This window comes from Takifugu flavidus, chromosome 5 (assembly GCF_003711565.1).
Source record: "Takifugu flavidus isolate HTHZ2018 chromosome 5, ASM371156v2, whole genome shotgun sequence".
NCBI lineage: Eukaryota > Metazoa > Chordata > Actinopteri > Tetraodontiformes > Tetraodontidae > Takifugu > Takifugu flavidus.
Genome location: NC_079524.1, coordinates 6,320,262 through 6,346,868, shown reverse-complemented (window position 1 = coordinate 6,346,868; position 26,607 = coordinate 6,320,262). Strand labels below are relative to the sequence as shown.

Here is a 26,607-nt window from a genome sequence, read left to right as displayed (position 1 = left end):
CGTTTAATGCGTTCCTGCTTGACACGGGTTTCATAGTTTCAGTTCTGTTTTATTTTTTGTTTATTTGGGGTGATGTTCACTTCCCCAGTAAGCAATGCATTTATAGAATATATACATTTAGAACTAAAATCAGAAAACCTTGAATGAGTACGAAATCAAAGAAAACCATCTCCAGTGTTTTTGCGTTGCCGTTGTTTTGTCTTTTCTTTCTTTTTAGTTATTAACGATTCTCACTTGTGAATATCCAACTATATTCTGAAATCGTGTCACTAGGGTAGTGACGTTTATTCTTCCCTCTGTAGAGACTGTCAGGTTCACTAACACCGGAATTCAAAACACCGTTGGGTACAGTTTATCTCCGTTATAATTCAGAAAATCTTTTGCAGAAAGAAAAAAGGAACGGATCTAAATTTACTCGTACAAATATTAAAACTACTGTGAGGCGTGAATCGGCCCCTCTCGTGCTGAACTGCGGGAATAATTTCCCTCGACACTAGGTCACACTCGGTGCGGCCAGTGAGAGCGCTGTAGTGTCGCTGTCTGCCGGGCGGAGTTCACCCAACGGGCGGGTAGCTTGTTATATGCTAAGTCAACCAACTAACTGGCAAATACCGTTGCCCTTCCCGTTTAATGTGATGACGCTGTGGCGCCTGTAATGCAAATGTTAGTTAAAAAAAAGAACGAGTGGGCTATCATCAGCAGAGGAGTAAATACTCTCTTTTTTTGTTTATAATTAGCTCGTTTTGCTAACACTGAGGACGCTCCTGCAGGGTAAACCAATGGTTAGCGTAACGTAGCAGCCACGATAGTTCGGATCTTTTTCCCCCCCCAAAGATATCTCCTCCCGAATCAAGAATGTCTAAGCGCCTCCGGAATACCGAGCTGTGCGCCGACTGCGGTGCTCCAGGTAGGCTGCGCCGTTTACTTTTGGCCTGGAATCGGCGACGTTTGGGAATCGATAGTGTTGCACTTGTTTCGAATCGGTTTTGGGCTCGTCTGTTGCAGTGAATCCTTTTAGCAACTTGAAGGTGCTAGTTATGATGGCAACGGAAATAAAAACAGCTGAAGCGCTTTCCTATAAAAGTATTTCAGCGAGTTGTAATCCGATCAGTAATGATGGATTATATTAATCCTTTATGATTATCTGTGGGTGATCAATCTAAAATCTTTCCGGTTCCAGATGGATATATATTAAAGCTGTTTAAACGCGTATGCAACCTAGTTAATTGTGCTGTTTAGAGATAAGTAGAACTTTAGGTCACCGTACATTGGTCAAATACCCTATAATTGTAAATATATATGTATATTTTTAAGAGTAATGGTGTTTTTTGATCGAATAAACTATTTCCTGTACTCTTTCAAAGTCTTTCTAGTGCAGAGGAAGTACTTCAGACCATGTTGAGCCCAATACTTTCAGCAGTTTTGCCTTTTGAAATGGTCTCACAGATGACACAAACACAGCATTCACTGTCAAATATGCCCGGAGAACATGTTCCACAGATTTGTACGGAATACACTCAAAAGTCCCATTTACGCATGAAGAAATGACGTGATGTTTTCTGCAGGCACAGGAAGCAAAACAGGATGCGCGAGTGAATCGACCACATGCCTCCAATGCAAACACGTCTGTATTGTGGCTGCATAATGTATTGAACATACTGTAGCCGTGTGAATTATTTTGAGGATCGTGTTTTCTTAGATGTGTACAAGAGGTCATTTTTCAACAGCTTTGCACCGATTTCTTATTGCATGTACAAAAAAAACCCCGATGTAATTGGTATCATTCAACCTGTGGCATTTTGTGTGTCATCAAGTCGCTCATATTAGTGAAAGCCCTCAGGCCTCCTCAGCAGCTGCTGTTGCACACAAACTCTGCCAGTTGTTGGTTGTGAATATTTTTGGAGTTTGAAGATGTGATATTAAATTTAGCCTTGCTTGTTAAGCAGAAGAAAAGGCACGCCAGCACCATCCCTCAGGTCTGGGCTGAGGAGTAAAGAGGAGATTAGGTGCCAGAATGGTGCCAAAACCCCAGCAGCTGTTCTTCCTCCACCTCAGCTGCTGCTGCTATGGCCTCCACAGTCGGTCCTGTCAACGTGCCAGACATTCAAATCCGTTTCACACTGTGTCGGCTGTTTGAGCATTGTGTGAATTTACCATATTTTGGGGTGTGACGTGTTAGCTGTCAGAAGAGCCTTAATATAAAACAGCAGATAGCGTTTCTCTGGGCCATATGGTAAAGAGGTTAAAGTTAAATACACTGATGTATTTTAGTCACATTGACCTGAATTTTTCTTAAAGGTACAACCTTTCCTAAATGTGCAGAACTAAATGTCTTGATATGACGTCTGGTGTGCTTACCAGAGAAGGTTTCTGCTTGCTAATCGGATATTTGTAGTACTTCAACTTAGAAAATCTTGTTTTCACTACCTTTCTGGATATGGCAACATATTTATCAGGTCCAACAGGATCAAATCCTCGTGTTCTTCCTATTACCGTCTTTCTGCCTGTATCATCATGTTCATCATCATCACCATCAATGTTTTCTCATTTTCATAAAACATCTTGACAGCACCAGAAACCAACCATTTGAACATGTTCTCCTTACACTTCCTGTTTTCTTTCTGTAATGCTAATTTTGCCTGAGATGCTTGATTGAAGACCACAAACTGAGCTGCTTTACTTCGACAGTAAAGTTATTCTTGTGGGGTCGCTGGACCTTTGACCTGATCAGGTGGACTTAAAGTGTGTCCTCGATCCCCCAATTTCCATTCTCCAGGAGCCGGATTAATGAAATCTGTTACAAATGCCAAAAGTTTCTATTTTGTCTTTCTTTTAGATCCTCGCTGGGCCTCAGTGAACAGGGGTGTGTTGATTTGCGACGAGTGCTGCAGCGTTCATCGAAGCTTGGGCAGGCACAGCTCCCAGGTCCGCCACCTGAGGCACACACCGTGGCCTCCCACGCAGCTCCAGGTACACACCCTGTACCACAAAGCATGATATGTGTCAATGGGTTATTTTTTAAAACTGTACCTCCTGAAATTCTTAATGGCTCAATTCTTTTTCATTATCTCCCCTCTAGATGGTTCAGACGTTATACAGCAATGGAGCCAATTCAATATGGGAGCACTCCCTTCTGGACCCAGCCTCAGTGATGAGCGGGAAACGGAAGGCCAACCCTCAGGACAAGCTGCAGTGAGTGGCCGCTGTTCATAGTGACGGAGGGGTGATTTGTCTCGATATAACTGAGTGGTTTCATCTTTCTTTCATGTTTCTTGTCACGAAAGCCCAAACAAATCAGAGTTTATAAAGGCCAAATATCAAATGCTGGCGTTTGTGCACCGCATGCCGTGCCGAGAGGACGACAGCTCGACCGCCAATGATCTCAGCAAAGTATTACAACATGTTTCTTTGCACAAAACCTTATTAAGGCCGTCTGCATGTGTGTTAATTGCTCTTCTTTTGTTTCCCTCAGCAACTTCACTCGAGTGTTCGCACTGGGAATCTGGAGACTTGTTTGAGGTTGTTATCTCTGGGAGCACAAGCAAATTTCTTTCACCCTGTAAGCTTCACCTGTGGAATTAAAATAGAACCACCTCCAAGTCTTCTCACCTGTTGATTAAAGAGTCGGTTCATGTGCACTTCTCCAGGAAAAAGGGAACACTCCGTTACATGTTGCTGCAAAGGCGGGACAAGTGTCTCAGGCTGAGCTCCTAACGGTGTACGGGGCCGACCCCGGGGCCCCTGACAGCAACGGCAAAACCCCCATCGATTATGCAAGGTTAGCTGTTCTCATTAAGCTCGAGCTGATGGAGCCGCCTGCCTCACGTGGTGGTTCAACGTTCGTCCCTGCAGGGAAGCCGGCCACCACGAGCTGGCAGAGAGGCTAGTGGAAATTCAGTATGAACTGACTGACCGTCTGGCGTTCTACCTATGTGGACGAAGACCAGGTAAGCTGTGAGAGGGAACATGTCAGCGGGGACTGGGCGCTGGTTTAAAGAGCTTTCTATTCTAAGCGTGCTGACATTTCTGGTTCTTTTCAGATCATAAAAATGGCCAGCACTTCATCGTTCCGCAAATGGCTGACAGGTAAGAGCGGAATCTTTAGTTGGGTTTCTAAGTAACCTTAGAGGTGGTGGTGTGTTTGGCACTGTTGTGCATCTGTGTCAAAAATCTTTTTTTCTCTCTCTTTTCTTGCTCTCTTGATAAATAAGGAACATGTAAGTATCAGGATGACGTGTACTTACAGTCACAATTTAGTTGTTCATGAAAGCGTTTGTCTGTTCGTAGCAGTTTAGATTTATCAGAGCTGGCCAAGGCGGCAAAGAGGAAGCTCCAGTCTGTAAGTGTTTTTGCAAAATAACTCATTTCTCAGGATTTCACCTAAGTGTAATTTGCATATCGTCACGCAGCTCAGTAACCACTTATTTGAGGAGTTAGCCATGGATGTGTACGACGAGGTGGACAGACGAGAGACCGATGCAGGTAGGGTGAAACGGTTCCTTCTCGCCGTCTCACTTCAGCACGCCGTTGGTCTCAGTTCTGCTGTTATTTGTAGTGTGGCTGGCGACACAGAACCACAGCACCCTGGTGACGGAGACCACCGTGGTGCCTTTCCTTCCTGTGAACCCAGAGTATTCGTCCACACGCAACCAGGCACGTTGCCTCCACACATCCACCCTTAACCTCACACAACATCACACTAGGCTGTTTGACTGCAGCTGACGCCGTCTCGGTTTTCTCGTATAGGGACGGCAAAAACTGGCAAGATTTAACGCACACGAATTCGCAACTCTTGTGATCGACATACTGAGCGACGCTAAACGCCGGCAAAGAGGAAATTCAGTAGCCAGTCCCAAAGGTGGGTTGTTTTCTTGCCTTAGTGACGCCGCCGTGTTGTCCAGACACGCTGTAAATCGCGTTCTCTGGGCGACAGATAACATTGAATTCATCCTGAAGAACATCGGGGGCAGACATAGCGATACCCAGGACAACAACCAGCCTGACTACGACAGCGTGGCATCTGACGAGGACACAGATCAAGACCTCCCTTCCAGCAAAGGAGATCGCACCAAGGTGCTCGGTCCCCAGGTTTAATCTTTGTTTGCACTCTGGCCTTTTACTGACATAAAAACTTGACACTTATTATTGAAGCTAATGTTAAAGCTAATCTGCAAAGCTGGAAACACTGCAGTCAGTCTTCATTCATTCTTTCTCTGTTGAATCCCCTCCCCTCCCCAGAGTCTGGACTCGGATCTCTCCGACGGTCCCATCACCATGCAGGAATACGTGGACTTGAAAAACGCGCTGACTGCCTCAGAAGTCAAGATTCAGCACCTCATGAAAGCCAACAACAACCTGAGCGATGAGCTAAGGCTCATGCAGAAAAAGGTATCAACCATGCTGCACCAATAAGATCACTAACACCTGGTGAGGGTTGGATCAGGGGAGGGGATGTGGCAGCGGTCCCTCTCTCTCTCTCTCTGTTTCTCTCTCTCTCTCTGTCTCTCTCTCTCTCTCTCTCTCTGGCGTGAAGCCCCAGCCTGTGGGCGTATGGAGAATGGAATGCCCTGCGGCAGGATAAGGCCGCTGTGACACCCTGCTGCTCCACCCTGCTGCTCCACCCTCTGTTCTGTATTTAAGCTTAAATGAAAAGTGGAAATTGGAAAAGAAGCAGCTGACCTTTGTTCCTGTTGAACCTTTTGCAATAAATAAGAGTCATATCATTTCTTTCTAATTGTACTAATCTGCATGTTTTAATGTTTTTTTTTTTTTTAACAAAAGCATGAAATAATCACCATTGGGTTTAAATCACTTCTTAACTAACTGAATTGTATGTGTGTGCCTTGCTTCATCACATATACTGTGTATAATTACTTTAGTACACATGCAGGCCTCTGATGCATGGTTACGTTGTATTTTGTTTTCTTAAATTTGTGTTTATAGGAGCCTTTACTGATTATCTTTTACTGATGGTGAGTGTAAACTGAGTTTCGTGGTTTCGTTGAGAGGCCAACAGGTAACTCAGGCCGTGAGGATGCATTCACACATTAACCACGTGTCTTTAAGCTTTAACTGCAGCCATAGTGACGTTTATCATAGTAACCAAACCTAAATTAATTCTGGCTGTTTGTATCTAAATCCCTGACGATTCAGTCCATTCCCGGGCGTTTCTGATCCTCTCTTAAGTCCCCAGTTAATCTGTCTGTACTGTGGCTAAATCTTTGACTCAAACTGCACCTGCGCTGCTTCTCTGTGCAGCAGACATTTTGCTTGCTTGTCACCTGCTTTGCTTTGTTCAGGCCAAGAGCAAATCCTTTTGGGTTGACGGCTAAGTTATGGAAAACATGGCTCTGTCACGGGGCCTTTTTTAAATCGACGTGTTTTTTTTCTGTAACAGTTTTGTACCCACAGAGGTGTTTTCTTCCTCTCCTATTTGCCCTGTGGCTGAACTAACGGCAGGAGTATCATATTCTAATGAATCTGTGGATGAGAGCAGGGAACCTAGCTTGCTTTGCTGAGAGCTGCTCTTAGTATGTTGCTGACCGTCTCTTCCAGCTGCACACTCTGCAAAGCGAGAACTCCTCTCTCAGGCGGCAGGTCACAGCCAATATCTATCAGATCCCCAGCTCTTCAGAGTACCCCGACCCCTCCAGTCCCTCAGCCCTGAAACGCCGGCAGTCCTCGCGGGCCAGTCGGCCCATGTCTATGTATGAGACCGGCTCGGGCCTGAAGCCCTTCCTTTCTAAAGGGGAAACCCCTTACCCGGAGGAGGGTATCCCCACCCTGCAACCCTTCCCACCTCATGTAAGTAAGACCCGTTCCCAGCTTTCCTTTGCCATTTCCTTTCCTGTGCCCTTTTTCCATCCCTTTCCTCCTCTTCCTTTGTTTGTTCACCCTTTCCTCGGTTCAGGGGACGTCATCAGAAACATGTCATACATTTCATCTCGACAGCTCCCTAAACCCATTATCCCACATTCGTCTGTTGTTTACTGGTGCCGTTCGGTTGTATGAGACGATGCTGTTATTTTGATCTTTTCTGAAGCTTTGTACCGTGTTTAATGTCGATGAAGCATTAAAACTACCATACAAACATGTGTTTTTGTAATGCATGATAATTTCACACACACTGTCCTCTCGCCTGTGTTTGGTCTTTCTCTGATTCCATAACGAGTTCCACGTAATCATCTCTGATATCACTGGGATCTTTCCTTGGTCTTCTCTCTCAATGGAATGAATCATCGGTCCCCAGTTAACGTGTCTTTTCCTGGATGCGGAAATGCTCACTAGAGGAAACGTGGGAGGATCGACGTTTGTTCTTGAGCTTTCCTTAGAATTCCTCTATTATTAATAGCTGCTTCCATCCCTCAACGCCATCCACAACATGAAACATCTCACCAAACTGCCATGAATCTGAGCTCATTTGTGTGTTCACGATGTCAGGATTTGTTAAATGTGATTTGACCTCTGCCTTTAGACAGAAAAGGGCCCTTTTGCCACCACCTCTTCATCCCTCCCCTCATTTCCATCCACCCTGTCGTGGTCGAAGGATGACAGTTGTGAGAAGGTTAAGTACATCTGTGCACCCACCTTCTGTGGGACGCAGCCCACTTCGGAGAGCATAGCTTTATTTCTCCTGTTCGTCCTCACCTGGCTCTGTCCACCTTGTACGCTGCTCTTCATCCACTCTGCTGCATGAGTCACGCGCCCGGGCCTGACGCCCTCGCCACTGGCCGTCACTCACCCATTGAAAGTACAATCTGGGCCTCAGAAACCCGGGCGCATTTGCATTTTTGCAGCATTTGTGCGAACGCTGAGCCGTCCCTTAGGTCTCTGGCAGCATGTTCTGGGATTCGAGCGAGTCCTCCCTGTGTGGATGCAGCTTTGAGGCTGATGGTGAATCTAAATAGAGTTATTGGCAAAGTTTAAGGTAACACGTGTTGCTAAGTGTTCTATGCACTCATTCTTTTTTTTAATGAAGCTTTTCAGGTGGACTTGATATTATGCTCCAGTTTAGTAGCAGCAAACCTGTTTTTGTTCCATATGATCTGAACAGTTTCTTACTAATCTTGTCTTGAATGTGCTCTTGCTTCTGTTTCACTGGCTGGCACACATGTGCACAAGTAGTATTTGCTCCTATTCTAACTTTTTATACAGTAAAAGTATATATGTGATGTTCTACACGTTCTGCATCTGCATTTTCCCTCTTCAGCCGCTGATGTTGCCTCTGGTCAGAGTTTCTCATGTGAGAGATTTTTGCATTCTTTCCAGGCCTCAAAGTTAGAGAAACAGAGCAGCATGCCCGAAAGTGATTATGACAACACGTTCAATGACTCAGAGGTGGATGACTCGGGGTAAGAACACCACCCAGAGACGCTTTTGGAGCAATAGCAGGTGAAGTTTGCTCTGATTGTTGCCACCCACCCCCCCCACCCACCCCTAGATTAGGCCGGAGAGGCAGGATGAGGAGCTGCGGTTGGCTGGGGGAAGGCAGCTCCATCCCAGAGCTGGACGATCCCGAGACGGAGCCTGACCCCGCGCTCCCCAGCACGGAGGACGTCATCCGCAAGACCGAGCAGATCACCAAGAACATCCAGGAGCTGCTGCGAGCCGCTCAGGAGAACAAACACGACAGGTCGGTGTCTGCGGGAGAAGAAGCGCCAACATTTCTCCTGTTCTCTCCTCAGTCGTAATCTTGAATCTGCTCAGCTGTTTGCGTTCTCACTGCTGTCGTATCTTCACTCTCCCCCATCGTCTCCTCTCACTGCGCCGTCATGGTGTTCCCGGCGTCACCGTTCCCCTCGCCCTGCCCCGCCAGCCGGCCGTGCGAGCGTGAAGGCGTGCGCCGGCTCAGGCACAGCCTGGGATGCTTCAGCACTCTGGTCCCCTGGGCTGAGAAAGCCCCCGCTCCCCTCCATCCGCTCAGCCTCCGACCCCCTGACCCCTCCTCCTGGTACTCTGGCCTCTGTCCCTGCCTCCCAGGCACAGTGTTCTCTTCCTCTCCCTCACCCACTCTCGGACTCACCCGCGTGCCTCCTGCCCGTCCTGCTAACGAGCGCTCTGTTTCTCTCACTCTTTCCCTCACTCCGTTTCTCTCACCCTCCTCTTTCCCTCCTCAAGAGCTGATTTCGTTTTTTTTGGTTCTAAAAAGGCCGTGAGCTGATTTGTGAACTCAAGGTCACGCAGGTCATTGAGGCGAGTTTGCAGTGAGACTGATGTGTGTGTCGGAGTCTCAGCGCTCATGTTTGTTTTAATAGCATGTTAGTTAACCATGAATGACAATGCACGCTGTGTTGATATTTTAATCCCACAGGTGCATGTAAAAGCTTAATTTATACTTGCTGATGCGTCATTTTGGGAACTCACAAGCTGTTTTTTCCCGCCCACAGCTTCATACCCTGCTCAGAAAGAATACATGTGGCTGTGACTGAAATGGCTGCCCTCTTTCCAAAGGTATGGCGCCGCTACTTTTGAAGCATTTGACGATCCAAAAACACGGTAAATATTTTCCATCAGAAGAATAAGACCATTTAACCCCCCCCCCCCCCGCAGAAGCCGCGCTCAGACACGGTGAGAGGGTCCCTGCGTTTGTTGACCTCCAGCGCTTACAGGCTTCAGAGCGAGTGCAAGAAGGCGGCGCCGTCAGAGGGCTGCCCGGGACCGGACATGCAGCTGGTCACCCAGCAGGTCATCCAGTGCGCTTATGACATCGCCAAAGCGGCCAAGCAGCTCGTCACCGTCACCACCAAGGAGAATACCAACTGATCGCACTTACGGGCCGCAAAGCCACCGACATCTTTCGTGTTTTACATGTACGTCTTTTTATAGAATTCCATTCGTGGTCTATGCATGCCTTGCCTTGAATCTGAATAAATGCCAGTCTTTCCCACAAACCTGGGGAAAAGCTGAAATCTGAGAATGACATTAGATTTGTTCAAATGTCTTGTTGAGCACAATCCATCGAATCCATCAGTACTTTAATTGTTATTAGTCCAAAGACGAGCATGAAAAGCCATAATTGAATGCTATTGCTGACACTGTAGCTAACGAGCCTTCTAGTCATTAATTGCACTCTGTAAACAAAGAAAAGTAACATACTGCTAAATTTAAAATACAAACTGACCAGAATGAACTGCCTTTAAATATCTGACTTGCAAGCACACTTTGTAGCATTGCAATGCTATTTGTTGCTATATTGCTGTGAACTGCACATGGTTGATCCTGTTCCCTGATCCAGTCTGCAGCGTATTTTCCTGTCGTTTCCGTGTAACCATTTGTGAAACCGGTTTAGACTCCAGGAGCCCACTGGTGTGTGTTAGCTTGGCTGAGATTTTACATTCATTTAGAAAGGACTGTGCATTGCAACGGGGCTTTGCGCTGACTTTATGTTGCAGTGGTGACTTGTACAGGTATTTCAAGTGCTAGAACTCTAAATGTCTTCTGTACAACTGGGCCACTAAGTGTTCGTCATTCTGATGGAAGCAACGTCCTTCTGTAAACATGATGCAGCTGTTAGCAGCACTTTGGCAACATGAATATTTTCTAAATAAATATAATTTATAACAAACTAGTTTGCCTCTTTTCTTTATTAAATGAAAAACGTCTGAATTAGTTTGATTTATTTTTTTTTTTTTTTTTATTGACAACTGGTCACATTTTGGATCAGAACTATAAAAAAAAGTGCATAATAAAAATCAGTTTTTGCAGGAAAATGAAACATTCCTGGGGAAGGGCCCCTGACCTCTGGCCCCCAACAGGAATCGTGGTGTCGGTGATCTCCAAACTGATGTAAACTAGGGTAAAACTTAAATGGCGACTGTAGATCCACCCTGCAGCCGTGCTCGGTCATGTCCAGGCCGATCGAGGTCTGCTGTGTATCTGAAACCGTTTCAGCCAAAGTTAAACATGAACAGAAGCAGTTTTCACCTGTTAATGACTGGTTTCCTGTGGATCAACACGGTTTACCTTGTCCTGGTGTCCTCTCTCCACCATCCTTCGTGTCTCCAACTTCCACTCTTCCTCGTGACCTCGAAGAACCTCTGCTTCCTCCTCCTCTTCCTCCTCTATCCTCTTTTGCTCCTCCAGTTGCTCCTGGTGCTTCTGCTCCACCTACAGCAACAGTAATTACAGGAAATTGGAATTGGATTTTGATAAGATTCCAACAATGGTGTCGTGATCCCACCTGAGCATCAATCTCTTGTAACCACGCTGTCCGGCGGCTCTCTTGCAGCTCTTTCTCCTGCCGTCTGAGAGTCCTCTCCTTCTCCAGCTCCTTTACCAGCTCCTCTCGTCTCTTCTGGGTCTCCTCCTGAGCCTCGCGGTTCTTCTGCATCCTCGTCCTCAGCTGCTGCTGTCTCTCCGCCAGCACCTTTCCACGAGGACGAACAGAGATCAGCTTTTAAACTCTCAACACGATGAGAAATTCTCAATTGGAATGTGAAGGCGGTCCACCTCTCGCATGAGTCGCTCTCTGGCTTTTCGCTCTTTCTCCCACTGTGCCTCTTGTTCCTCCCACACCTGCTGCGCTTGGTGCCTAAATGGGACGAAACTCCCCCTGTTTTGCTTTGGAGCAGACTCTGAAGATGGGAGTCAGACTTGACGGAACTTTGGCGCTCACCTGTGCAGGTGATCGAACTCTGCCTCCCTCTCTCGCTCCAGCTGAAGCTGCTGCTCGATCACATGCTTCATCCAGGCCACATCGGCGATGGCTCTCTCCCTGCGTGAACTCTTCCTCCTCTCCTCCTCCCCCTCCCCTTCCAGCAAGGCTGCTAGCATCTCACGCTCGGCCTCCTGCTCAGCACAGGAGAATGTCATGTTGGCGCGAGTCACAGGTTTAAAAGAATAATTAAAATAAAGTTATCAGACTAACCAGCTCCTCCTGCACTTGCTCGGCTCTTCGCCTCATCTGAGCGCGATACTGCCGGAGCAGGAAACGTCTGGTGGAACAAATGCGGTCAGAGCGGCGCCTTACCAGAGCGCCGCTGATGGTTAGCGCGCTGATGCTCTCTCACCGCATTTCGAACTTCTTCTGCTTCTCTTCCACCCGTCTCCTTTCCTCCTCTATCTTCTCCAGCTGCCACTGCTTGACCAACAGAGCCTCCTGCTCCTCCTTCAGATGAGCCGTCTGAGAGCAAATATCGATGAGTGTGTAGCATCATCCGTCGGCAGCAAAACGGCTTATTTCAAAGTCTCCACACCTCCTCCTCCCTTAGCTTCAGTTCCTCCATTTGTTTCCGAAGGTCTTCCATCCTCGTCTGCTCATCGGCTTTCCTCTTCTCCTCCGCCTGCTTCATCCTCTCTAGAGCCTCCATTCGGGTTCTCTCGTACTCATTTTCAAAGCGTTGTTCCTCCTCCTGCTCTGACACTTGTTGCTGCATGTTTGGAAAAGCCGGCTCACTTAGCGGAGGGTGCAGGTGGTGCAAGCATGATGAAGGGAGCTGGTATGTGTTGGATGGGATGCCAACAGTGACCTCAGGGTTTTACCTGTTGCTTTTCCGATATCTGCTTCTGCCACTGACTGACAACATGATCTTTGTGCAGCTCCGTCTCAACCTGCAGGCACAATCAAAGTGAGCAGAAGCAAAAAAGGAGGCGCGCTATTTTAAACCGGGAATTGTGCGTCGTTTTATTTCCCAGAGATCGTGAAAGTTTTGCCACCTTTCGCAGCTCTGGGTTGTTTTTCCTCCGATGCTCCCTCAGCAGCTCTTCTGCCAACTGGGAATTAAAAGCAGATGTGGGCTGCTGCTATGACCCAAAAGCAGATCATTGCTTTTTAGGGGTCAAGGAGAACCCTCCCACCTTTTTTCTCCGCTCCTCTCGCGCTGTACGCAGCTGCTCTCTTTTCTGCAGGAGCTGCCCCCTCAGTGTGTTCCTATCAGGCACCAACTGCTTCAGCTCTGCCTCCAGTCGGTTGTTCTCCTCCTGAAGCAAAGTCCTGAGCCCATTCCTGCGCTGCTCCAAATGAGCCTCCTGCTCTTCTTTTAGGTATTGCTTGCGGTAGGCCGACATACTAAAAAACACAAGGTACAAAGAGGGAGTTGGACAGGTTCAACCAGACATGGACGCCAGGTGTGTGTGGACAGTGGTGTCATGTGACCTCTTGTTGAAGGAGTGTATGGAGCTCCAGATGGTCCGTCTCTGGCTGCCCACGCTTTGTTCTCTCAGGTAGCGCGCGTGCGTCTCCCACTGCTGCCGCCTCTCAGCCTCCCGCTCCCGCTGCCAGGCCATGTGCGCGCCCGCAGATCGGGAGCGTGCGGGCACCCGCGTCGAGAGGGTCGGCAGGGCCATACACCTGGTGCATTAAAAAAGGATACATTATGAGATATATATTATTTTCCCTGGAGCTAAATTTACCCAATCTACGCCTAATCTCGGCTACTCTTCGTGTACGTCAGAGAACACAAACAGCGCAAATGTGACTTTAAGAAAATAAAGTAAAGTAGTATAAGAAAGCTAAGGTAGATTTTGCACAAAAGCACCACAAGGGCATCCTTTAACTATTCAAGTTTTGTTTTAAATGTTTACACTCGGTGCAGAACACGGAGCTGCTGTCAACAAAGCCAAAGAAACAATACTTTACACTTGAGTTGGTAGCAGGGGTTTGTCTCCTTCCGTTATATGGGGATAAAACACAATTCTCTATCGAAAAATAACATTTAACTGCCTTTTTCCCTTCTTGTTAGAAGCTTGTTGCCATGGTTGTTCGAGCTAGTAAACTTCCTATTACCTCCCACACTACGGAATGGCGTAAGGGTCAAACTGCGTGATCGAGGATAAAAGCGAAACGCGATTGAAAAGAATATAAACGGTTAATATAAACTCGAATTTTTAAATATTTGCTCAACTTTTGAGTAAGTTTATTTATTTCTAGAAATCAAATGGATTCCTTGATATATAGTTTATTCTCCTGTGGGTTCAATCTTTGTGTTTTATTCTTTATTCATTTTCTTAATGAGCTGGTTTGACAAAGCAATGCCACATAAAGTGAAACAGCACTCTTTACCCCCCCTTTATTACAGCAGTGCCAAACATTGCCCATTCTTGCCCATCCCCAAAACCTCCCACTCTCATTTCATGGAAACAGTATTATTAAATAGTTCAAATTCAACAAAGGCAAAATACATGAAATTAATATGTAGTTTAATACTAACATGGTAAAATATGACCAATAAAAAACCCAAAGTAACAAACTTAATAAATAAAAAGGAGCCACAGTAGCTTAATAAATACTTGAGTCTCTGGATATTTGGTGCTGAAGCTGGTGTGGGCACGTTTGCTTTGTCCACACACGTGTTTGGGTAGCCGTGTGTTCAGGGGTGGGGTAAGACGTGCACGGCTTCTCCTGGTGTCAGAGTAAGTTTGGAACAGAGGCTCTGCAGACTGAATCATTCCAGAGGTAAGACTGAGCACGGACCTCAGAATGGCTCTCTTAATGGAGCACCAGTTCAGACAGCTGCCTGCTGACAGGCAGGTGGAAACACGACTGTTTCTGGAGGCCGTGTCACACCTTCCCCCATTTTTCGGTAAGTGAAGCCTCCAAAGCGTGACGTTATTTCAGTTACTCTGACGTGTGAAGTAATGAGGAAAGAAATCGCGAAGAAATAGGGAGCACCAACAGTGTAGGCTGTCAAAAGCAGGCTTTTGAATTCTTCAGTGTTCTACAGTCGCTCTATAAGAACAAGACATAAAGACACGGATATAGAACATGAAAATCCTCTATCAAGACCAAAAAACAACCGAGCACTGTTTGAAATAAACTTTTTGGGATTGCATTTCTCAATCAGACTGTTCTCAATTCTTTAGCATGCATAATTTAGCCAGTCGGCCTGGATTTGAGGTTGTGAAAATTGATCAGAACGGTGTTGAGTTCCCTTTGCCCATTCACTGGTGCCATGGTGTTCCAGGGCATCATTGTGTGAACTCATTGTGTATTAATATCCCAAAGCTCCATTACTCAATTTGCCATGTGGAACCCTTTAGGTTTAATAAACATCTGATATTGAAATACATCCAAAATGCACCTTTGTTCTACTCAAGATTTCACATTTTTTGGGGTTAAAACAGTTTTCTACAAACTGCTCCTGCTTTCATTGATGAAACTGGCCTAAAACAAGTCTAAGAGTAAATGTGTTTCTTTTAATAACAACACAAAGTCGCACACATTGTCCTGTTCACCTTTGGACGTTGGAGAGTCACCATCTCTGTGAATCTTCCTCCTCAGACTGTCTGGGCTCTACAATCTTTGCACCCGTAAAGGCAGACATGTCGGCTAACATCGCCGTACGTACACAAGCTGCATCTGTAACTTTGCATTCACACCTCTGAGATATACAACGATAAAATAAGGCATGCTGCCGTTTCACCTCACAGAAAATCAAGGTAGTTTATGACACAAACCCTGGACGGTTCAAGACGCTGCAGCAGATTCTGGAGGCAGAGAAGGAAATGCATGGGGACCAATGGCCCAAGGTTGGAGCTACGCTGGCTCTAATGTGGCTGAAAAGGTTTGACAAGGTTTGTTTGGTGTATTTATTACATCTAACCACCCTTAATTACCCCATTCTCTCCCCACCAGAGGTTTGAGATTCATTCAGGTCTTCCTCCAAAGCCTCGCCAATGGTGAAAAGGATGAGAGCAACCCCAACCTGATTCGAGTCAACATCAGCAAAGCCTACGAAGTGGCCCTGAAACGATACCACGGCTGGTTTGTTCAACAGTTCTTCAAGGTCAGTTCAGGGTTTCATCGTCACAGTTTGGACACGGCACCGATGTCTGTGTTTGCTCTTCAGGTGGCTCTTCTCAGCGCTCCTTACAAGGCTGATTTCCTGAGGGCCCTCTCCAAGGGTCGGGAGGTCAAGGAAGAGGACTGCTTGGAGAAAATCAGAAAATTCCTTATTAATTTCACCGCGACGGTTGACGCCACTTATGAGATATACGGCAAAATGAACGCCGACCTCGACTACAGAGCGTGAGGTTGCCATGCTCTCATCTGCTCAGGGTCGTCCTGCTGTTGACAGTCTGCAGAGTGGCACAGGTTGTCAAGGTCCTTTTCAGTGTTTTCTGACCTGACAGTGTGACTATAACCCACTCACACACTCACACACTCACACACACACACACACACACACACACACACACACACACACACACACACACACACACCACACACACACACACCACACACACACACACACACACACACACACAACACACACACACACACACACACACACACACAGGTTCATTTTAACCATTTCTGCAGCAATTTCTTGTTTGGGGTTATTATCCATAAATTATTTACTTTTGTGGTTGCATACCTTGCATTAGTGTCACTTTATCTTTAACAGTTTGTCAATTGGATCATTTACCCTCAACAGTCCATCCAGTGATCAAGAATGTGTGTATGAGCAAAATAAACAGACATTAAAACAACTATGTTTCAGTCATATTCTTTTTTTTTGTTATTGCAGCCACATACAATACTAAGGTACATTGACCATGTTACTGATTGTAAGGGAAATAGTAAAATCTTCAAATAGAAATCAAAAACTGTAATTTTATTTCATGTGGCTACAATATAAATAATTCTAACCACAGCGGTGGAGCTTGATGGTCTTTCACTGCCCTCCTCCGGTCGCCGTCGGTACTGCAGCTCACGCTTCCGTCCGCCCCACCTTTCTTTCAGGAAAGTTTTGGCGAGCGGTGACTTTGTCCCACCCATCGTCTCCTGAAAGCTTCTGTTGTTCTGTTGGACCGTCTGAGCGGCACATGAAGCCGAATGTCATTTACCGAAAGCATTTTAAGCCACCCGGGAGTAATCCGACAGAAAAACCAGCTGAGGATCTGTTCCGACTGACTTTAGGTACAGGCTGTGAAAAAAGTTTTAAAACATAAATAACCTGGATCAAGGTGAGTAAAACTGCTATTTTTTTTAAGTAACATGATTATCATTGTGGGGGTAAACTCTGCAGTTATTAGGATATTATGAGAGTCGTTTTCAGGTTCCCAATCCATTTAATGTTCAAACAAAAGGCAAAATGTGATTTTATTAGACCTTTTCCGCTTCTCAACATCTTTTTCTCCTGTTCTGTAAAACATTTGACGGGGCCGTTACAAACACATAGTCGTTCTTTTTGACTCCACCATCCCAGAGGTTCCAGTAACTTCTGGGAATCGTCAGATTGACAGAACAGGAAGTCCCACATCTCCCAGAGGACATCGGTGTCCCTCACTTTTAACCTCCTGGAATACAGAAGCTGTTTTCTTGCATCAGTCTGGCGGATTTAACATGCGGCGTTGTCTCCTCTGGCTCCACGCTCACCAAGTTAATCCTTTCCTCCTGCTCTGTTTTAACAGTTTATCAAAGCCCTCTCTTTTGCTCCAGCCCATGACTGCTGAGGTGTAAAGGCATGATAATCCCAATTGTCAGACACGGTTGTGAGTCATACTGAGATTGCTGCTCCTGTGTTTGTGCTGCTCCGCGGCTGTTGATGAGCCGTCAGTGTCCTGATGGGAAGATGCTCTGTTTTTTTTTGTCTGCGTGTGCAGAGATTTCAGCAGAAACTCTAAGCAGCACATGAGCTGTTAGTGCATGTGTGTGTGTGTGTGTGTGTGTGCAGACAGGTGGTGTGATTGTGCACAACATCCCCGTCTGACCAATGAGAGGCCAGATTCTGACTCCCTATTTCTGTTGGCATCAGTGTGGTCCCAGCGTTTCCATACGGTCACAGATGACAGAGCTCTCTCTGTATCAGTGTTTAAAGGAGGTTTGTAAAGAAGAAAACGGGTCTGATTTTGTTTCTACAGGACAAACACATGCGTCTGCCGCCATCCCAGCTTCCCCTGAAGAGGAATTTGACACGTCACTGTGATAAAAGGGATGAATGAGGTACAGAAGCGTCAGACTTGTAACTAAAGAGCTAATTTAGACTCACAATTTCCTGGGAAAATTGAGCTCTTTATTATTTAAATGATTTATTATCGTGCCCAGTTGATTAAACCTGACAGGGTCAGAGGTCAAGCTAATTATTTTGAAGTATTTTAAGCGCACCGCCAAGATTAAGCACCCAGCACGTGCTCCACTCCCATGTTTTGTGCTGCTGTTTTTTGCGTTCCAGCCTCGCTCTGGTCTCCTCAGAAGGAGCCACATCGCTGTGTCCAAAGCCGACACCCTCAGCTCCGACGGCAGCGGCCCAGCGGCGCACGCCAGCTCCAACAATGGTCGAACGGCTCAGGCTGAAGGCGACGCCGCGTTCCCGCTCTCTGAGCTCTCGCAGCTGTTTGAGAGCGAAGACGCGTCACCTTCAGCTCAGGGCGCCAGTCAGGAGCCGGCGCCGCCGGGCCAACCGCCCGACAGCAGGCAGAACCTGCGCATGAAGTTCCAGGGGGCCTTCAAGAAGGGTATCTCCAACCCCATGGACCTCCTGGAATCCACCATCTATGAGTCCAATGTGGTTCCAGGACCAAAGAAAGCACCCATGGACTCTCTCTTTGACTACGGCACCTACAGGAACACCAGCAACCAGAAACGACGCAGGAAGAAGCTCCCGAGAGGGTGAGAAGGAGCTCCGCCGTCTCTAAGATACAATTTATGGCTGTTTTTTAATAAATAACGAAGGGTGTGTTTACAAAGAGTTTACAGTTTCAACAACACTGGAGGGACAAAAGGGCTGGTTCGGAAAAATGTGGTAAAAAGAGAAACCTGCCACTGTGTACACACACACACACACACACACACACACACACACACACACACACACACACCCTCATTCAGTGATGGAACAGAGTAACAGAGAACACCTTGTTGGTTGCTGCTGAAGCGGTTGCTGTAATGTTTAGGCTGCTGCCTCTCCTCACCGTCCTTCCCCCTGAAAAAAACGCTTTAATAACAATAACAGTTTTTATTTGGACAGAGTTTACTTAACATCACATTAAAGAAATCTTTTCTTCTTTTTAACTTTGCTCCTAGAATTCAGAATAAAAGTCTTTAAAGTCTCCCCAAAACAAAATTATTCTGGATTCGGACAAAACTAACAAGGATTGTAGGTTTACAAAAAAGCAATAATAGTGGCGTTCAAGTCAATGACATCATTTCCTGTGTGTCTGTCTAGTAAAACTGAAACATCCTGCGACGAGGGGCTGGCTGCTGATCCCCCGAAGGTCCTGAAGGTTTTTAACCGTTCGCTGCTCTTCGACTGCGTGTCGCGAGCAGACGCGGAGGCCCTGGAGGGCCTGCTGGAGTACCTGCAGAGCCAGGAGAAGAGGCTGACCGACGAGGACTTCAGAGGTGATCAGACTCACACGCCATCTTTATCAGAGGTCGCGGCTGACGTTGACCTCTGGTATTTCCCTGTTCCTCCCGCTCTGTTGTTCTTAGCTGGTTGAGGAGGGAAGAGGCGGAGCGGCGTCAGGGTCTTTGTCCCCCTCCAGCCAGACACAAATAAAGCTTCTGAGATGTTTCTTGTCCTCCGTTTGACGCGGAGCAGAGAGAAATCGCAGCAAACTGCAACCTCCTTCAGAGGCTCCAGAGCCTTCAAGTTTGATGCTTCCAACTCCAGAACTGTCCAGAACAATGATGGACACATCAGGAAGCCCCGTGAAACAACTGAAGCTGTATTTCATGTATAAATATTCACCTCTGCCGTCTAGTGTGGGGAGAAAAGGCCACATCTTCTTCTCCCTTTTCCAGTTCTACCCAGCATGTAGCTAAACCCATTTAGGTCTCCAACTCACCTAAATGAGTGTGCATTTTCTCCTGATATTTGTTTTTTAACGGTGGTTTTTTCCTCTGCCAGAGCCATCCACGGGTAAAACGTGTCTGCCTAAAGCCTTGTTGAACCTCTACGGCGGTCAGAACGTCACCATCCCGCTGCTGGTGGACATCGCGGAGAAGACGGGGAACCTGAGGGAGTTCATCAATACGCCCTTCAGGGACGTCTACTATAGAGGTGTGTGGCCTTAACACACACCAACACAACAATCCCTTCGGTGGAGAAAGAAAGGAGGTCCTGAGTTGGCGGCCGAGGCTCTAATGTGGTCCACAACAGTATTTATAGTATGAGTATATTTATAGTTTAAGTGTCTTTTTGAAAACATTTTTTGGAGGATGGTAGAATATCTGTTTAAATGATTTAGCTCTCATTTCATCACCTTTAATGCAGAAATATGCAGTTATAATAGGGGTTGCTTATACGCTAAAGGAGGGTTTTCACTGTCTTCTTCAGGCCAGACGGCGCTGCACATCGCTATAGAGCGGCGCTGTAAGCAGTACGTGGAGCTGCTGGTGGAGAAGGGAGCCGACGTTCACGCCCAGGCGAGGGGGCGCTTCTTCCAGCCCAGAGACGAGGGGGGCTACTTTTACTTTGGTAAAGAGCTTCGGCCGCACACGGGTCAGGGCAGGGATCAAAGTCCAGTGCAGTGGTGTGTTTCTGTGAAATGTCTGTTGCCTAAAACCTGGTGATCACACAGGGAAAAGATTCTGGAACTCGGATGTTTTTTCTTTTCTATTTGCTACATAGGATGGTGATTATGTAGCGTCTCTGTGGACTTTTCCAGTCGCTCCATCAAAGGGTGCACCGGCTGTGACTCACACAGGAGGTGCTAACGCTGGTTTTTACAACAAACTGAAAATTGTTGGTTTCCGTGAGAGAAGCGAACTAGAACTGTACTCCGCCCTTTCTGTTTGTAACGTGTCAGGTTTGACCTGGTATGCCAGAACACTTCTGTGGCCCAAGACATGAAACCCTCCTCTACAAATGCACGACAAAGTGGACATTATGTCACGTCTACTGAAAGGTGTCGCTGTTGTTGGCGACCACAGAAAACCTCAGCAAGAACCGGAAACACTGCCCCCTGCTGGCATCCCGTGAAACAACAGATTCATAGCCTATGACCTTTCTGTTGGGCGTCTTAAGGAGCCTTTTAACCCTCTCAGTCTAACAATAATTGATAATTAATTGGAGTATTATTACTCAGAAGGACAGACTGTGAGCGCCTCACATCTGTCGGGGCCCGTGTTATTTTCCTCACAACCCAATTTTGGAAATTGTCTGTTTGATTATATTCATGCTTTTTACCCCTCACTCATCACAGAGGAGATGATTTCTATTTGCACTTTGCACGGCTGTCATTCCCAAATCCCAGCGTGTCCAGGCGCACTGTGAGTAATTTGCCGCGGAGCTTTGCACAGAGGTGAACAGGAACCTGGCAGAGCTGACGGCTAATGGGATTTAGACTCACGCTAACACTCTGCATGCACCCGTGCAAATCCGTGAAGAGGAGCGTTTCCATGCGAGGTGACAAAGTAATATGTCACCCATGGCAACGGCTCATTTTCAGCAGCTGCATTTGCACCCCCCCTCCCCCCCGCACACACCCCTCCCTCCAACAACTGCTAATTGTGGTGGGGATTAAAGTCAAATCTTTGATCCGCGTTAGCATGCTTGGCAGAAACATACAAGACGTAGCAAGAGTTAATGAGCACTCCTGTTGATTTGCTTATTTTGAATCGTCCGCGTCCCTCTAATCCCCCCTCCTTCCTCGCCGTCTGCCCAGGTGAGCTCCCTCTTTCCCTGGCCGCATGCACCAACCAGCCTGACATAGTGCACTACCTGACCGAGAACCCGCACAAGAAGGCCGACCTGCGGCGGCAGGACTCACGTGGGAACACGGTGCTGCACGCCCTGGTGCACATCGCCGACAACACCAAGGACAACACACGTTTCCTCACAAAGATGTACGACCTGCTGCTCATCAAGAGCGCCAAGCTGTACCCAGACTGCAGCCTGGAGACGGTGCTCAACAACGACGGCATGTCACCCCTCATGATGGCCGCCAAGCTCGGCAAAATCGGGGTAGAGATCCTCGGGTGTCACTGTGATACGTATCCATCGTCGCACGTTGGTACAGTCGATGTCAGAGGTCAATACTTGTCCTACCAGGTGTTCCAGCACATCATCCGACGTGAGATCAAGGACGAGGAAGCCCGCCACCTGTCCCGTAAGTTTAAGGACTGGGCTTATGGACCGGTGTACTCCTCTCTCTACGATCTGTCTTCGCTGGACACGTGCGGGGAGGAGCCGTCCGTGCTGGAAATCCTCGTCTACAACAGTCGGAACGAGGTGAACCCTTCGGGAGGGCGGTTGAAAACGAGGTGGTCGTCACCTTGGCTTGATTCGCTCCGTTTTCTGTCAGAACCGTCACGAGATGTTGGCGGTGGAACCCATCAACGAGCTGCTGAGGGCCAAGTGGCAAAAGTTTGCCGCCGTCACCTTTTACATCAGCGTGGTTTCCTACCTCATCACCATGATCATCTTCACCCTGGTGGCTTATTACCACCCGACGCAGGGAAAGGTGGGTGGTCCCGTTACCTGGTCAGTAATGTCAAAAGGCCCAAAATGTCATCAAACATTTGCTGACGGGTTGAAACTCGACACCCTTTCAGCCTCCGTACCCGTACACCACGTCCTCCGACTACCTGCGTATGGCTGGAGAGGTCATCACCTTGGCATCGGGGATCTTCTTCTTCCTCACTAATGTGAGTCACCTGATCGCCGGTGACTAATCTGTCTGAAGCGGCACGCCGGTGTTTGCTAACGTCTGTCGCCACGCTTCTCCCTCTCTGTGCAGATTAAGGACGTCTTCTTGAAGAAATGCCCTGGGGTGAAGTCTTTATTTATTGACGGTTCCTTTCAGCTGCTCTAGTAAGTCCACCCCCCACCACCGCCACGTCTCGCTGTCTTTTACCCGAGGAAATATTTGCATCGTCTTAATTGAGTCCTCTAATTAATACCGCGACCCCAACCCTGGATGTGTTTTTTGGGTAGTTTCCGTGTTTAATTAAGTCGGGGTTACACAGAGTGGAAATGCCAAGCGCCTCGGGGCGCCCTGTGGATTTAATCGTTAGCAGCGGGGCTGTAATATCCCTACAACCCCTCAACCATCACGTCTCCCCCGTCCTCTAGCTTCGTCTACTCTGTGCTGATCGTCATCAGCGCCGCTCTCTACCTGTCAGGCATCGAGGCCTACGTGTCTGTGATGGTGTTCGCGCTGGTCCTGGGCTGGATGAACACCCTCTACTTCACCAGAGGCCTGAAGCTGACGGGCACTTACAGCATCATGATACAGAAGGTCGGGTCGTGACGGTCGGGGACGTAAGAATCTCGAGTAATGAGGCTCCGTGTTGCTTATGGGTGCTTCTCTTTTAGATACTTTTCAAAGACCTTTTCAGGTTTCTGCTGGTGTACGTGCTCTTCATGATCGGATATGCTTCAGGTAGTTTACCACACCAATGTCTAAATGGGAAATCTAAAGCTCTCCACCAGACCTGAAGGTCCTCTTCCTGTGTCATGCAGCCCTGGTGTCCCTTTTGACGGTGTGTCCACCGCCGGGCACCGAGTGCGACGGGGGCTGCCCCACCTACCCGAAGTGCAGGGACCCCGACACCTTCAGCACTTTCCTGCTGGATCTCTTCAAACTGACCATCGGGATGGGCGAGCTGGACATGATCCACAGCGCCCAGTATCCAGCCGTCTTCCTCATCCTCCTGGTCACCTACATCATCCTCACCTTTGTCCTGCTGCTGAACATGTTGATCGCTCTGATGGGGGAGACGGTGGGACAGGTTTCCAAGCAGAGCAAGAAGATCTGGAAGCTTCAGGTGAAGCACAGGAAACCAAATACGTCTAATGGTCGTATTTAGAGTAGAAGGAGGGTGTTCTTCTGAGGGTGATAATCTTCTGTGATTATCTTTGACTGTGCAGAAATATATTTTTTGTTGCACTCTTTAATGACTGCGCTTGAAACTGTCCTATTTTAGAAAGCTTTATTATACAGTAGCTAACCATTAGCCACTGTTGCATTTCTATATTTCCTTTCCTTTCCTTTCCTTTCCTTTCCTTTCCTTTCCTTTCCTTTCCTTCCTTTCCTTTCCTTTCCTTTCCTTTCCTTTCCTTTCCTTTCCTTTCCTTTCCTTTCCTTTCCCAAAAACACCTGTAACCATGGAAGTTGTATTTGAACAGTGGGCAACAACCATCTTGGACATCGAGCGCTCTTTTCCTGTCTGCCTTCGCAAGTCCTTCCGGGCCGGGGAGATGGTGACAGTGGGGAAAAACTGTGACGGGACCCCCGATCGACGCTGGTGTTTCAGGTACTGAACACCAACACGTGGCTGTACACACACACACAAACACACACATGCGCGCGACGCTCGTCTCATCTGCGACTGGTTGTCCTCCTCAGGGTAGACGAGGTGAACTGGTGCCACTGGAACCAGAACCTGGCAATAATCAACGAGGACCCGGGCAAGAACGAGACCTGCCAGGCTACCGGGCTGCAGCAGGGCGTCAGAGCCTTGAGGAGAGGTGAGCGTCCACCCGTCCCTCCCACTCATATAGTGTCTCACACAGATGAAAGAAAAGCCTCTGCTTTTGACTCCCTCCAGACCGCTGGTCCACGGTGGTCCCGCGGGCGCTGGAGCTGAGTAAGGGTCCTCACAATCGTGACCTGGCGATAGAGATGGAGCCGCTGACGCCCAGACACTGATGCCTGCAGACGTCTCACGCTGCCGCTCGTCGATGCCACCAATCAAAATGACAGCAAGGGAACAATGGACGCCTCGAAAAACACACTGAAAACACTAAACACGGGGAAATGATGACGGCGACACACTGAACTGGGGCTTTGATGCTTCCCTTTAGGAAAACAAATCACGCGTGTGTCTCCGCTTCAACGCTGGTCACTCAGGGATTTAAAAGAAGATGTACGAGCACGTCCAGCCTCCTTATAATGCTCCAGGAAACAGCAGCTGTCTACTAACCATCACAACCTAAAGTACCTTGTTATTGCAGCAATATTCCCAACACTGAGTATGGAATAGAACCTTACTTTTTATATTTTAGAGGAAGACTGATTCAATGTTTTAAATATAGCGTAATATGTCCTCATTTGAGTGATCTGTAAGTATGTGTGCATAGATTGAGCAGCCAGCCGGTGCAGCTTCAGTTCGGACTGAAACAATGCACGGGGACAATTTTTGATTGTGTTTTTCTGATACGAACACAGTGGCATTGTTCAGAACAAGATGGGCCTGATGAGCAGGTTACAGTTGTTAAGCAAATATGCAAATTGCACACAATAGCCCTCCGTGTTATGGTTTGTCTTTGCATTTGCAGACTTATTGTTCCTTTGCAGCTGGGGTATTTGCATAATCAACTCTCGGGCCTCGCCATTCTGCGCTTCCCCCTATTTGTGCCTTTTTTTCCCATTACAATTGGCACTTTGCCTTTGACAGCATCTTGTTCGTGCACGACTCCAGCGCGTATGCGTGCTATTGTGCTGCACGACTGGTTGGATTGAGAGCTCATAGGGCTGCGATTCAGTGCAGTTGATGGCCACAGGTCATTGTTTGCTTTTTACTTTGCTTTTATAAAGACACAGGTGCTGCTTTCCTTTTCCAAATGTTTGTAAAAAACAATAAAAACTGAATTCATATCCGGATATTCTTCTCCTTCACACATAAAATATCAATTTTGACGAATCTTTGGGACCAATTAAAATGTAAAAGTCTCAATTCTTGGTTAATTTTGAAGTCTTACTCTTTGTCCTAGTTTGTAATTTCAATATTGAAATAGTCTTTATGGTATTTGCCGTAGAGCTTCATGCTTTTATAATATAAAATACCCTCAACTGTTTCTTACTTAGCATTAGTTTTTGTTGTCTGTTTCTAAGATGAATGTTAGAATTGAATTTGATCTATAAATTCAAACCCCGCAGCTTGTAAGCATACATTTAACATAAGTGGCTAAACCGGGTGGGGGGATAAAAAAATAAACTTTTTTTCAAGGAAAGAGTCAAAATGAATAATTATGACAAACCAGTTCCACCTTTATGTCAGGGTAGCTTCCGCTGCAGTTCCTCCTCTGACCTGCTGGTGGCTGCAGAGTTCTAAACACCCCTGTAGAGATCCTGCTAACTGATCCTGTTGCTACTGTTGGGTTATTTTCAAATCAGATAAAGAGCTCATCACACAAGATGCCGTTGAAGTAAAAGTATGACCTTGTTTGTCATCGACGGCAGGTCCCTCTGACTATCTCTAACAATCGCTGTAATTATGAGCTATTTATCTTCCCCATGAAACTACAAGCTGCCAACACTTGATCTGTGATCTGCTTCATTTCCGTTCATCCACGGTCACTGCACCTCGTGTTTTCAACCCCGGTTTTAAAGTCTTACAGACGCTCGCTCGCAGCAACAAGGGCCTCTGACCTCTCACCTCAACCTCCTGTCCTCCTCTTCCTCCGCCTCCTTCCTCTTCTTTTTCATGTCTCTGCGGCCAGCAGCACTGAAGGACACGGGGAATCTCTCGCCACCTCAGAGAAGAGGCTAATCCTCTTTGCCCCAACTTTAACTGGGCCTCTAATCCTCCAGGTTTATCTAAGCAGTGAGCACCTAGCGCTGCTGACAACTGGGCCTGCCCTCCTCCCCGCAGCCTGTTAAGTAGGGCAGGCCTCGGTCCTGCAAGTGTCACTGTCAGCAACTCTGGAACCGCACACTTGCACAGGAAGTGTGAGCTGTTAACAAAATGGCTTGCTTGCTTGCAGCGAGTGAGCTACA

At 47.3% G+C, this 26,607-nt stretch overlaps 4 protein-coding genes across 13 annotated transcripts; 3 read left to right on the top strand and 1 right to left on the bottom strand.

Moving 5' to 3' along the window:
- The first annotated feature begins 515 nt into the window (after positions 1-515).
- On the top strand, positions 516-10,564 carry git2a (G protein-coupled receptor kinase interacting ArfGAP 2a). Of its 9 annotated transcripts, none has more exons than XM_057032533.1 (20): positions 516-907; positions 2,837-2,970; positions 3,080-3,192; positions 3,285-3,390; positions 3,473-3,559; positions 3,648-3,778; positions 3,853-3,947; positions 4,041-4,086; positions 4,291-4,339; positions 4,410-4,482; positions 4,556-4,653; positions 4,747-4,858; positions 4,934-5,088; positions 5,239-5,388; positions 6,556-6,804; positions 7,475-7,564; positions 8,269-8,351; positions 8,441-8,632; positions 9,387-9,450; positions 9,550-10,564. In XM_057032533.1, the coding sequence occupies exons 1-20, from the start codon at positions 856-858 to the stop codon at positions 9,760-9,762; spliced, it is 2,292 nt and encodes a 763-aa protein (XP_056888513.1). In that variant the 5' UTR covers positions 516-855; the 3' UTR covers positions 9,763-10,564. The 9 variants fall into 9 exon arrangements, with proteins under 9 accessions (XP_056888513.1, XP_056888519.1, XP_056888512.1 ...); XM_057032532.1 differs by having other exon boundaries at positions 517-907; positions 4,288-4,339; XM_057032535.1 differs by having other exon boundaries at positions 518-907; positions 4,934-5,073.
- A 43-nt stretch (positions 10,565-10,607) lies between these two features.
- Positions 10,608-13,731, bottom strand: tchp (trichoplein, keratin filament binding). 2 transcript variants are annotated; one of them, XM_057032594.1, is made up of 13 exons: positions 13,577-13,731; positions 13,094-13,288; positions 12,796-13,006; positions 12,655-12,711; positions 12,481-12,549; positions 12,195-12,368; positions 12,009-12,121; positions 11,867-11,933; positions 11,615-11,787; positions 11,449-11,530; positions 11,180-11,365; positions 10,963-11,106; positions 10,608-10,875 (listed from the first exon to the last, which is right to left on the bottom strand). In XM_057032594.1, exons 2-13 carry the CDS (start codon positions 13,282-13,284, stop codon positions 10,843-10,845), a joined length of 1,500 nt encoding a protein of 499 aa, XP_056888574.1. In that variant the 5' UTR covers positions 13,285-13,288; positions 13,577-13,731; the 3' UTR covers positions 10,608-10,842. The 2 variants fall into 2 exon arrangements, with proteins under 2 accessions (XP_056888574.1, XP_056888575.1); XM_057032595.1 differs by having other exon boundaries at positions 10,963-11,097.
- A 596-nt stretch (positions 13,732-14,327) lies between these two features.
- gltpa (glycolipid transfer protein a) lies at positions 14,328-16,150 on the top strand. The gene is made up of 5 exons (XM_057032668.1): positions 14,328-14,519; positions 15,218-15,276; positions 15,367-15,500; positions 15,572-15,722; positions 15,786-16,150. Exons 1-5 carry the CDS (start codon positions 14,417-14,419, stop codon positions 15,966-15,968), a joined length of 630 nt encoding a protein of 209 aa, XP_056888648.1. The 5' UTR covers positions 14,328-14,416; the 3' UTR covers positions 15,969-16,150.
- A 515-nt stretch (positions 16,151-16,665) lies between these two features.
- On the top strand, positions 16,666-25,485 carry trpv4 (transient receptor potential cation channel, subfamily V, member 4). Its single transcript, XM_057032519.1, has 17 exons — positions 16,666-16,905; positions 17,803-17,884; positions 18,114-18,550; positions 19,107-19,282; positions 19,791-19,943; positions 20,220-20,360; positions 21,550-21,848; positions 21,936-22,115; positions 22,189-22,347; positions 22,439-22,531; positions 22,624-22,697; positions 22,959-23,124; positions 23,202-23,268; positions 23,349-23,653; positions 24,015-24,142; positions 24,235-24,356; positions 24,437-25,485. Exons 2-17 carry the CDS (start codon positions 17,876-17,878, stop codon positions 24,535-24,537), a joined length of 2,610 nt encoding a protein of 869 aa, XP_056888499.1. The 5' UTR covers positions 16,666-16,905; positions 17,803-17,875; the 3' UTR covers positions 24,538-25,485.
- The last annotated feature ends 1,122 nt before the right edge of the window (positions 25,486-26,607 follow it).

Bases quoted from the DNA above. Each gene is read 5' to 3' on its own strand.
- tchp (XM_057032594.1), bottom strand. From the start codon at position 13,284: ATGGCCCTGCCGACCCTCTCGACGCGGGTGCCCGCACGCTCCCGATCT. The intron at 12,550-12,654 runs GTGGCAAAACTT...TTGTGCCTGCAG, and splicing joins ACAACCCAGAGCTGCGAAAG to GTTGAGACGGAGCTGCACAA. The intron at 10,876-10,962 runs GTAAACCGTGTT...AAACGGTTTCAG, and splicing joins AGAGAGGACACCAGGACAAG to ATACACAGCAGACCTCGATC.
- git2a (XM_057032532.1), top strand. From the start codon at position 856: ATGTCTAAGCGCCTCCGGAATACCGAGCTGTGCGCCGACTGCGGTGCT. The intron at 7,565-8,268 runs GTTAAGTACATC...CATTCTTTCCAG, and splicing joins AGGATGACAGTTGTGAGAAG to GCCTCAAAGTTAGAGAAACA. The intron at 9,451-9,549 runs GTATGGCGCCGC...CCCCCCCCGCAG, and splicing joins TGGCTGCCCTCTTTCCAAAG to AAGCCGCGCTCAGACACGGT.
- trpv4 (XM_057032519.1), top strand. The intron at 19,944-20,219 runs GTGTGTGGCCTT...TGTCTTCTTCAG, and splicing joins CAGGGACGTCTACTATAGAG to GCCAGACGGCGCTGCACATC. The intron at 22,116-22,188 runs GTGAACCCTTCG...GTTTTCTGTCAG, and splicing joins TCTACAACAGTCGGAACGAG to AACCGTCACGAGATGTTGGC.
- gltpa (XM_057032668.1), top strand. From the start codon at position 14,417: ATGGCTCTCTTAATGGAGCACCAGTTCAGACAGCTGCCTGCTGACAGG. The intron at 15,277-15,366 runs GTACGTACACAA...TTCACCTCACAG, and splicing joins ACATGTCGGCTAACATCGCC to AAAATCAAGGTAGTTTATGA. The intron at 15,723-15,785 runs GTCAGTTCAGGG...TTTGCTCTTCAG, and splicing joins TTGTTCAACAGTTCTTCAAG to GTGGCTCTTCTCAGCGCTCC.